General features: G+C 63.0%; 1 protein-coding gene across 1 annotated transcript; it reads left to right on the forward strand.

Moving 5' to 3' along the window:
- The first annotated feature begins 3140 nt into the window (after positions 1 to 3140).
- OGFR (opioid growth factor receptor) lies at positions 3141 to 10698 on the forward strand. The gene is made up of 7 exons (XM_010954350.3): positions 3141 to 3454; positions 5406 to 5474; positions 6096 to 6174; positions 7039 to 7117; positions 7810 to 7876; positions 8500 to 8648; positions 9346 to 10698. Exons 1-7 carry the CDS (start codon positions 3290 to 3292, stop codon positions 10364 to 10366), a joined length of 1629 nt encoding a protein of 542 aa, XP_010952652.2. The 5' UTR covers positions 3141 to 3289; the 3' UTR covers positions 10367 to 10698.
- The last annotated feature ends 607 nt before the right edge of the window (positions 10699 to 11305 follow it).

Raw genomic sequence — 11305 nt, forward strand, 5'->3', positions numbered from 1 at the left:
CTTGGAGTTGTGTGATTTTGATACCAAACTAAGTTAACTTTTTCTATAATGAGAAGTTTTATTTTTCCAAGATTTATAACTGGAGCTGTACTTCGCTGTACTTGGCTCACTTGATACAATGTGCATACAAACTAGGAACAGGTCCAGGCGTTACGTTGTTGCCTGTGGCCACCCCTCCACGTGGAGACGAGGCGGAGCTGGCGTCTCCTCCCGACTGGACGCGAGGCTTCGGCCTGTGATCATCTTCACAAAGGAGGGACCGGACCTGCCAAGTGAGAGGAGGCACTCTCCCTTCAGCCAGACACCGCGCCAGCTCAATCTGAGGAACCAAGGAGACTGAAGACAGCTGCCCCCCCACCACTGGGAGCAGGAGGTCAGAACTCGCTGAGCCCATGAGGCCAGGCCAGGAGCCCACCTCGGGGCCCTGAGCACATGGCTGGCGTCCTGATTCCCCAGCCGGGCCTCCGACAGCTGGCACAGCACGTCTCGTCGGAGCTGCTGATCCTGCACGGCCGCCGGCCTTCCTGCTCCGCCATCCTGTGCTGGAACCTAGGGCAGAAGCTTGCACCCCATGGTTAGACCCACTGCTCGGGGGCCCCAGGGAGTGAGTCTTCAACAGAAGATCACACCCTCAACGGTCACCTCCTGCTGCATGGAGGAGAATCTGGATGGCACCCAGGAAGGAGTCCGTGGCCACCACTGCCCCTGCACACCCTGGCCTCTCCTCTCCATTCCTAGATGGAGCCCATGAGCTCTGCCGCCAGACAAGCTCAGGGGACACCACGCTCACCCCAGGTGCCCAGACACAGGGTTCTGTCACCTTTCCCCGCTGCGTGGCAGGCACCGTGGCCTGAGTGCGTCAGAAGGAAGAGGAGCGAAAGTCGGCAGCGTCGCAGAGAGAACGCACCCCCACCCCAGGCCTCCCTCTCACTGCCCTCACCCTCCACCCCCTGCCCAGCGCAGCAGCGAGCCGTCCGGAGTGCAGAGCCCACAGCTGGCGTCCCAGGCTGCAGAGGGAAGACCTGGGCTAAGCCCCAGAGATGAGCTCTGGGCAGACCATGCACAGAAGCAGCTAAAGGTGCGGTTGGGTGTGACTGTCGCTTGTAAGGCTGGGCGATGTCTCAGAAAACCCTGGTGGAGGAGGGGCTGGTGGTCCTGGCCCTGGCAGCAGGCAGCAGTGGGAAACCTGTGCTTTGAGCGCGGCCAGGCTGGGGCTGTGGCAGCCTCACCTATACCGCACACGTGTCTGTTTCCTGGGGCAGAGGCGGGCAGGGCCTGCCCACCCAAGCGCTCTGGGGGTGGCTTAACCCTGCAGAGTGCCCCCAGAGCCCATCAACGCCTCCCTCAGAGGCTCCCAGCCCCCTGGATGTCACTGCGGGTTCTCCAAGGCTGGCTGCAAATCGGCCCGGGAGCAGGCCAGGCCCACGGCGCAGTCTGCAGAGGGCCAGCCCCGCTGGCTGCCCACAGCTACTCTGTTCCTCGCTCCTCAGGAAACCTACCCTGGCCACAACTGGCAAAAATGCCCAGAACTCCATACCTTTGGGGGAGTCACCACTGTCCTTTCACAAAGCGAGATAGCAGGACACGCAGTTTCCACCCAGGTGAGACTGTGCCCGGGGCGGTGCTGGAGGTGGATGAGCCCACAGGGAGTGAGCGTCAGCACAAAGAAAGGTCTTCAGCCGCACCCACGGCCAAGGTGGGAGGGTTCCCGTCAGCTCTGGGCTGCTGACAGCTGCACAGCTCGAGGAAAGCCACGTCCCCGGGGAATGGGCAGCCTGAGGCCTGTTCACTGGCTTGCCGGGCGGGGAGAGGGCAGCGTCCTGCGGGGAGGGCTGGGCCGTCTCCCTCTTCTCACTCATCACCCCGCAGGGGGCTCGCCCAGGAGCCATCCTCGTGGCCCAATCTGAAAGCCAGACCTAGATTCCAGATATGCTTTTTTGAAACAAAGCGGTATAGTAGTTACAGAAGAAGAATTTTAGCTGGAGTGGCCACTCTCAACTTTCGTTTCCAGTGGTGGGGCACCAGCTTTGCTGGCTTCCTATCGCCACCCAGCAGGTGTCAAAGGCAGAGGGTGAGTACGAGACCCACAGTTGCTGGGGAACATGCAGCTGAAGTGTGTCTGAAGTGGGTCCCTGTACGTGAAGAGGGAGTGCCAGCAGCCACTTCACAGGCCCAGAGAGAGCCCCTCGGGGGTGTTTAACTGGCCTGGGTCACCTGAAGAGGACGTCCAGGCATTTCTGTCTCCATGTTTGGCCTTTGTGAGGGGCCTCGCCCTCCGTGCAGGTGACTCCTGCTTTCTTGTAACCGTTAGAATGCGACCAAGGGGCAGGAGGTCAGGCCCGCGGAGACGTGGCACTGCGGGACTCTCAGTCAGGAAGAGACTTCTGCTGGCCTTGAAGAAACAAAGTGCCCGGCTGTGAGCCTTTGGGGGGACACGGACCTCCGTCCTGCTGCCTCAGGAAGAGGAGTTCTGCCGACAGTCCGAGGGAGCTTGGAGGCAGGTGGCTCCCCCAAGGAAATCTGAGGAGACAGCAGCCCCAGGCGACAGCTGGAGGGCATCCTGCTGGGGGCGGTCCTTAGTGGGGGACATCTGCTATGGACAACATCCGGGGGGCACCCTTCAGAGGGACGTCCTCGCTGAGCTCATCCTGGGTGGGGGGCATCGTGGTAGGTGATATTGTGGGGTGTTCTCCTGGGGGCAGGGGTCCTCCAGAAGCATCCTCCAGAGGGCATCCGGGGCTACATTCTTCTGAGGAGGACCCCCTCCAGAGGAGGGCCTTCTTCAGGCAACAGTTCTGGCCATGGAGGGGGCAGGCATCCTCCGAGAGAGAGCCCTGCAGGGTGGGGACCTTGGGGCAGAGAGGAGTCCTCCAGAGGGAGGTTCTGGGGCAAGGGGAGAGAGATTTTCTGGTTGGTGGGTTTGCGGGGGCACAGACATCCTCCAGGGGGACATCCTATTCTAGGGGATCCTCGCAGGAACATCCTTCAGGCGAGCATCTTTGGGGGGCCCCTCTCCAGGGAGAAGTCGCCAAGGTGGCATGGGGGCAGGCTCGGGGGGCAGAGGCGAGCATCCTCCGGAGGGACTTTCAGGGGAGAAGGGGTATTCTCAGAGGGGACAGGTATCCTCCAGGGGGTCATCCTTCGGAGGGACAGCCTGGGGACGGGCATCCTCCGGGCAGGGCGGGCGCCAGCCCCAGGCCCGCCCCTCGGCCCGCCCCCGGCCCGCCCCCGCGCTTCCTCCCTCTTTCACTTTCGCTTCCGCCTGAGCGGGCCCCGCAGCCGCGCGAGCATGGACGACCCGGACTGCGACTCGACCTGGGAGGAGGACGAGGAGGAGGACGGCGAGGGCTCGAGCGCCGCGGCCACCGAGGATGGCGAGGCCGGCGCTCCGGGGGACGCGGAGGACCAGGCCAAGGCCAAGGCCGAGGAAGAAGCGCGGCCTAGCGCGCTCCAGGTGCCGCCCCCGCGCGCTGGGGACCCCGCGCCCCTGGGGAAGCCGGCCAGGCGCCGCGGCGGAAGAGAGGGCGAGGCCTTGCTCTGGGGAGCCGTCCCCCTCCACCCTGCGGCCGGGTGCAGAGGCACCTCTCGGAGACCCGGCTGGGGGCCCGGCTCTCCCTCCCCAGCTGTGGACCTCTTCCCGGTCACCTCCTCCTCCTGCTCCGGTGATGATCCCCAGGACACCCTGAGATCTGTCCCAACCCGCGCCCCACCCCCAACCAGGGCATCTTGCAGGGATTCCAGGGCCACCCTCAGACCCGCATCCCCAGGACCAGATCTGCATGATGACACTTCCTCAAGAGGATGGCCCGGGCTCATCCATGTGTGTCACATGCCATTCTCAGCCCCTTGACTGTGTCCTCTAAATAGATCCCAGCCCTCCTCGCTGGCCACCTCCACTGCTCTCGCCAGCCTCTCAGAGGCCTCCTGGCGCTCCCTTCTCCACCCTGACCCCACCCAAGGCTCCAGGCTGGCTCAGGCCAAGGAGCCCCCAGTCTGCCCCACCCCCGCTGACCCGCGCACTGGGTGCAGTTCCCACCCACTCTTGCTGGAGCTGAGCTCATGTTGTCTTGGAGGTGGCCTACCTGAGCCAGGGGGGCTGGCCATGCCCACCAGTTACTCTTGTCACCACTGGTTACGCGCTGTTACCACTGGTTACTTGTCATTATTAGCCATTACTTTGTTACCTCTGATTACTTGTAACCAGTGGTTACTTTTGTCACCACTAGTTACTTGTCATGACCATGGTTATTCATCATTACCAGCTGTTACTAAAACTCTCTGGGCATTGCATTCCTGCTGTGATTCCAGGTTAGAGGGAGGGACCTGAGTGATAGCTGTCACCCTGTGTCCCACTTGCTTTGGGACAAAGGTGTCTTGGCACCATGTCTAGCTAGAGAGGCTTGGATTCCAGCCTGTGGTGTCCAGTATGGATCCTCCCTGAAGTAGAGGAGAGCTCTGGTTTTCAGGTTTCTCTCTGTGTCTTGGAGTGGCCAGCAAGGGGGACCCCAAGGGGCTCCTGGGCCTGCCTGGAAGGCCTGCGGCCTTGGCACATCTACAGTGTTTCAGGCGGGCACAGGTTCCTCCAGGAGGTAGGGTGGGCAGTGGGCAGTGGGCAGGGTCACAGTGCAGGAATCTGACCTCTTCCTATCTCCCTCCTGCTGTGGCTTCTGTACCTCTACAAAGTCTCAATCCCTTCCCCTTCCCCCAGGAACCCTGTGGTCCTCTCTGCCTGCCCCACACTGGGTCCTAGTGAGGATGTTCGGTGCTTCATCCAGGCTGTGTCACATGTGCACCTGTGGGGCTGGTCTTGCTCTGAGTCGTGCCCATGGGCAGTATCTGGTCAGGACCTGTAGCCTTGAGCTGAGGGAGGTGCCTGGCCGGCCCCGGGGTGGAGCAGAGGTGGAAACTGATGGAGGGGCGGGGCCCGCTTCTGCCGAGTTCGGTTTCATCTGCTGGCCCAGCTGGCATCTTGCTGAGAAACGCCCCTGTGGGAAGCATATGGGACTCCTCCTGGGGCTATAAGTGACAGTGCCACTGCCCTTGGGGACACAGCCTGGTGGTGACCACTTAGAGCACACAGAGTGCAAGGAGGAAATACTGGGGAAGGCGGTTCCCAGAGGAAGGTCCGGGGGTGTGCTCCAGCCAGGGTGACCAGCAAACACGGGAGGAAGAAGTGAAATGAGTTTGGGGGCACTGCACCCCAAGGATGCACATTGGCCTAGGGGTCCTGAGGGCTGGAGTGGGTGGCAGGGGGCCAGCCTCACTCCAGCTGCTCCGGCCCCCTCTGATTTTGCTGACAGCTGGCCCAGAATGGGGGTTCCCTAGGGTGGGTCCTGCTTGCTGGCTGCCTCAAGAAGTGGGGAGGGTCTCCCCTGGGGGTCTCATCCAGTCTCCTCTCTTCCCAGTTTGGGGTGACGGGGTCCAGAAACTGGCGAGCTGCGCGGGACACGCGCAGGTACCGGCACCACTACCCGGTACGTAGCTGCCTGCAGCACCCTCACACCCCGCAGCCCACCCAGGACCAGGTCCTCCCAGAAAAGGCCAGCTGGACGATGTCCCATCGGCCCCTCTTCTCAGGCAAACAAAAACCCCGCCTGGGCTACTGCTCTGTCTCCTCATTGTGGGGTGACAGCGTGGTGCCCTAACTCCGACCTCAGTACTCTTGCCTTTAGAATGCATTGCAGGGCCAGCTGGCAGTGCGTCCACCCGAGGCCGGCACCCCTAACCCATCTCATGGTCTCCTGGCCCTCAGCCCCTGTCCTCTGTACCCAGGAGTCCCAGGCAACCCCAGGGCTCTCTTCGGGGTGCAGATGAAGGGGACCTCCCAGCCCTGGCCCACATTGGTGAGGAGGGGAAGGTAGTTGCTGACGGTTAGAGGAGGCTGCTGTCCCCCATGGGTGGATGCTGGTCCTCACCTGTGGGGTGAGGGGCCCAGGCTGGGCACTCGGGGTCCTCACCAGACTTCAGGATGTCTGGAGGTTTGCAGGCTGAGAGCAGAGGCCCCCCTCACCCCCCGGGAATGCTTTGGTCTGAGGGGCCCTTGGAGGCAGCCTGGTTTTGATGGTGTCCTGACTGTTGCCTCTCTGGCTCTTCAGGATTTGGTGGAACAAGATGGCAATGGTGACATGCCCAACCTGAGTTTCTACAGAAATGAGATCCGGTTCCTGCCCAACGGTGAGTGCCTGCTGGCAGCTCCGTCCTGGGGGCGCTCCGCTCCATCCTCTGCCTGGCTGGGACCTAGTTTGGACGCGTGGCTTTTTGATCACCCCATGGTGCCCCCTGGAAGCTGCTGAGGGGCCGCCCAGGCCCCGGCCCTCGTCCTGGACCCCTTGGGCAATGTGCTCCAAAGGGCCAGGCAGTGAATGTTGGTGACTCTGCAGGCCCCACGGTCTCTGTCACAACTACTCAGCCCTCCCGCTGTACTGGGAAAGCCCCACGTGTGAACTGACAAGAGAGAATGGCTTTTACATTTTTAAATGCTTGGGGAAAACTAAAGGTATATTTTTTGACATGTGAAAATCATGTGAAATTCAGATTTCTGTGTTCATAAGTGAGCTTTTATTGGAACCCTTCCTCACCCGTCCACTTACACATTGTCTGTGGCTGTGTTCCCACCACAGCACCGGCCACATGGCTGCACAGTCTTAAATATCCCCCTCCTGGCCCTTTGCAGAAACAGGGGCTACCCTGCAGGAGACCAGACTGCAGAGTGGGGCTTGGCTGCAGGTTCTGTTTGAGGGCAGAGTTCCAGGTAGCAGGCTGTGGTTTGGGGAGTGCAGTCAGGCCCCACTTCTGCAAAGACAGGTGTGGATCTGGGCCCACTTGTTCTTCTCCCGGGCCCTCCCGCCCAGAGTGCCCAGCGTGCTCTGCCCACTCGGGTCTGCCCTCAGTCAGCAGAGAGGGTCCGCTTTTCAGATTGCAGAGGGACGGGCGGCCTAAACTGGGCCGTCCTGAAGCTACCAAACCCCGAGGTCCTAAAGAAAGCGGAGGGAGGGGCTTTCGGCAGCCCCCGCTGACTTGTCCCCATGCGGCTCACAGGCTGTTTCATTGAAGACATTCTTCAGAACTGGAGGGAGGAGTACGAACTCCTGGAGGACAATCACCACTACATCCAGTGGTGAGTGGGCGTGGCCGGTGGGCGTGGCTACGGAGGGGCTCGAGGCCCCGCCCAGGCGCCCGCTTTCTGAGCATGCGCACGCTGAGCTCAGGGCCCAGTGCCGGGAACTGCGGGGCGGGGGCGGGGAGACCCCGTCTCGCAGTCAGGGTTCTTCAGCTATAAACAGCCTCTGTCGCCGAGAACCGGAACTGGACTTGCCGGTCAGGGAGAGCAGCAGACAAACTGGTTCTCTGGAGGCGAGGGTGCGGCCTCGGTGCAAGGGGCCCCAGGGGCCTGTCCGCGGAGCCACTCTGACCACAGAGGGTTCGCAGCCCCACAAATGCATCATCCTTGAGGACGGCTCGCAGGGGGATAATTCTGCAGCACTGATGATGGGAGGGAAAGGCGTGCAGAATAACAAAAAGGCACACAGGGCCGCAGGGTGGCTGGCAGGTGCCCTTACAGCTGAGCGCGCAGGCTGGGGCTTCTGTCCCCTCGCCTGCTCTGGGGCCTTGTCGGGGCCCTCCCTGGAGCTCTCCCGCCCTCACCCCTTGGCTTTATTGACTCATGAAAGCCCGCAGTGCGTGTGGCACGTGTGGTCCAGCCAGCCCAAGTTGCGGAGGGCTGCCCTAGGTCGCTCAGCCAGTGAGTATGGAGTGGCTGGGCGCCCACGTCTGCCACTGACTGGGCCTCTGTCATCTCTTCCCTCGCAGGCTGTTTCCCCTGCGGGAGCCAGGGGTGAACTGGCATGCCAAGCCCCTCACAGTCCAGGAGGCTGAGGTGAGCTCTGAAGGCAGGAGGCCGCCGCCCAGGGAGGGGTCACAGCAGGACACAGGTGTCTGCTTGGAGTGCAGGAGCCAGAGGAGCCCCTAGTGTAATGACCTTCCCTCCCAAGTGGTCCTTGCCTCTGGCCCCCAGTGCTCCTTGCAGAGAGATCTGACTGTGCGAGGGTTGCCCACGTCCAGGGGTACAGGACAGGGACCGCAAGCCGAGCCAGCATGAGTGGGCTTTACCTTGGTCAGCCCTGGTTTGGGTTGGAGCAGGGATGCCCTCGAGGGTCAGGAGGGGCTCCAGGAGCCAGGAACACACAAAGGAGGCAGAGCAGGTGCACCAAGGGGACAGGGTGGGTGCTTCCTGCCCCATGCCCAGTCCTGGGAGTCCCTGAGCTTTTCCCTTGGCTCAAGGAATTCCTCCCCAGGATACAGCAGAGGGAGGCCTCGGCCCCGGGGTTACCTTGCAGCGGCTCGGAGTAAAGAGAGAAATACATCAACGCGTCCCTGCATCCCTGGGGTCACTTTCCGCTGAGAGTCCGAGCTGAGGCCTTGGGATGACCCGGGGCCTGAGGGAGGCGTCCTGGCTGTGCTGGCCGCTGAGCTCTCAGCCACTCTCGGGGTGTTTTTCAGGCATTTCAAAACTGCGAGGAGGTCAGGGAGCGGCTGGTTCAGGCCTACGAGCTCATGCTGGGTTTCTATGGGATCCAGCTCCAGGACCGAGCCACCGGCAGAGTGTGCCGGGCACAGAACTACCAGAAACGCTTCCAGAACCTCAGCTGGTGAGGACGCCCCTCCCGCGCTGGGCCCCACCTCACCTGGCAGCGTGGCGGTCGGCACAGCCTGTCTCAGGTTCAGGCAGGTGCAGGGCAGGGAGCACTTCCACGGAAAAGGACTCTAGGGCTGGTGCCTGTGGCTCTGAGCATCTTCCTGGGGGTGGTCCCTGCCTGATGAAGAAAGGCTTCTTGGCCGTGCCCACCTGCCACGTAAGCATGGGTCAGATTGCCAGTGGGGCTCCATCAGCTTTCCAGCGGCTCTGAGCCTCACTCCTGACTGGCTGGGAGGAGGCACAGGGCACGAATCCACAGACGGCACAACCGCCCTTGCCTGTGGATAACTGAGGCCCCTGTGCTGGGCCCCCTCCTCTAGAGGGTCCCCCTGTGGACCTCCCCCAGTGATGCTGGAGGTGGGTGTTCCGTGGGGCCAGAGGACAGTCACCCTTCTAGAGGGTGCATCACAGCCTCACCTACGCAGTTCAGGCCCGTGGGCCCTTGCCTTGGGGACTGGGGCGAGGCCCTGGGGGTGAGCAGGGGTGGGTGGAGACTGGCTCTTTGGGCCAATGTCTGTGTTAGTGGCCATGAGGATCCTGGGGCAAGGATGGCGATGCGTGGCATGGCGCAGGGGAGGAGGGTGGGCTTTGGCTGAGAACTGCCCACCCTGACGTACAGCCCCGCCGGCACCCCTCTGTGCCCCCGCCAGGCACAGCCACAACAACCTGCGCATCACTCGCATCCTCAAGTCCCTGGGTGAGCTGGGCCTAGAGCACTACAAGGCGCCTCTGGCCCGCTTCTTCCTGGAGGAGACACTGGTGCGCCAGCAGCTGCCGGGCGTGCGGCAGAGCGCCCTGGATTACTTCGTGTTCACCGTGCGCTGCCGCCACCAGCGCCGCGAGCTGCTGCACTTCGCCTGGGAGCACTTCCAGCCCCGCTGCAAGTTCGTCTGGGGGCCCCATGACAAGCTGCAGAAGTTCAGGCCATGTTCTCCGCCCTGCTCACCCCTGCCAGCTGGCCGCCGACAGGCCAAGGGGGAGGAAAGCCCGGGGGACCCCCTCCCCGAGGCCAATGCCCAAGGGCAGATCTGTGGGCCAAAGAGGGAGGAAGAGGGGGGTCATGTGGCTGAGGGCCCCCAGCCGCCCAGCACAGAGTCCCAGGAGGCCGGAGCCTTGGAGAGGGCCCAGGTAGATGAGGCCGGCGTGCAGGAGGGGCCCGAGTCTCCAAATCTCAAGGAGAGCAAGAAGAGGAAGTTGGAGGTGAACCTGCGGGAGCAGGCCCCAGTGCGGCCGGGCCCGAGCGCCTCGGAGGTGGAGAAGATCGCCCTGAACCTGGAGGGCTGTGCCCTCAGCCCGGGCAGCCTCAGTGCGGGGACCCAGGAACTGGACAGCCAGGCCCCGAGGGAGGCCGAGCAGCCCTGCCCGCAGCCCGAGGGGGCCAAGGCAGCCGACGATGTGAGGAAGCGAAGGAAGGTGGACCAGGGTGCCAGGGATGGCACTGGAGTGGCAGCCAGGGATGGTCCCCTTGCTCTGGCCCCCACCTGGCCCCCTGCCTCCCCAGGGTGCCCTGAGGCCGAAGAGGGTGAGAATGGGGTCAGAGAGGAAGCAGAAGGCCCAGCAGGGCCAGAGCAGGGTGCCCCCGGGAGCCCCACCCCTGCAGGACCCCCGATGGGCAAGGGGGCTGAGCTGGCAGCAGAGGCGGGGCCTTCTGTGCGACCTGGGAAGCCTTAAGGAGATGGGACATGCACAGGCGACTCAGCTCGGCCCTGCGCCGGGCCCCCGGGCGCCAGGTTGCCGGCTGTCCCCTGCTCCCAGCTGTGCTGGCTTCTCCCAGGCGGTCACTGCAGCAGCTGCGGCGGTGCTGGAAGGGCGGACCCCGCCCTCGGGGAAGGCCAAGGACCTCAGGGTCCTTCTTACCTTGCCTGCACTCCCCGCCTTCTCCGTCTTGTGCCACTGCCCCCCATCTTTATAAATAGGCCCCTAATGGTCGGGAGTGGGGAGTGGGGCTCATTTTCTTAGTCCGGTGCCGAGGTCTTTTGTGAATAAAACTTGTTTGCCTTTGAGTGTTCAGGCGTGGACAGTGGCCCTGGGAGGCCGGGGCGGAAGAGGGCTGGTTCCGTGAGTGATGCTGCCCGGACTCCCTGCCAGTGGCCCAGCTGTGGCACCGCTTTGCCCCTGTAGGCGCCGGGATGCAGCCCTCCCGGGCACACGTATGCCCCTGGAGGAATGCACCCTGCCCCCATGGTCTCCCAGAGCCTCTGGGGCTGGACATTTGGTCCCTTGGCTACCTTTTGTCACCGACTCAAGAGTCTGGGGATTTGCGTACTGGTGCCTCGGGGGCTGGGTAGGGAAGCAGTGTTTGGGTGTGCCCTGACTTGGGGTTCAGTGATGTGCCTCTGGGAGCAAGCTCAGCTGTGCTCCGTCCCCTCTGTCCCTGGCCTGGCAGCCACAGCTGCCCGTCACCCCATCAGCCCTCCACACCAAGGCACAGCCTTCCCAGTATCCCCGGGGCCCTCAGACTTGGAGACCTGGTGTGGGAACGGTGTTCCACCCTCCCTGCAGCCCCCTCCCTGCAGGCCATGTTGACTGTCAGCATGACCTTGTCCCCTGAGCCAGCAGGGGGAAGAGACTTGGGGGAGCTGGAGGTCACACCTCCCCAGGGGAAGGAGG

Source organism: Camelus bactrianus, chromosome 19 (genome assembly GCF_048773025.1).
Source record: "Camelus bactrianus isolate YW-2024 breed Bactrian camel chromosome 19, ASM4877302v1, whole genome shotgun sequence".
NCBI classification, from domain to species: Eukaryota; Metazoa; Chordata; class Mammalia; order Artiodactyla; family Camelidae; genus Camelus; species Camelus bactrianus.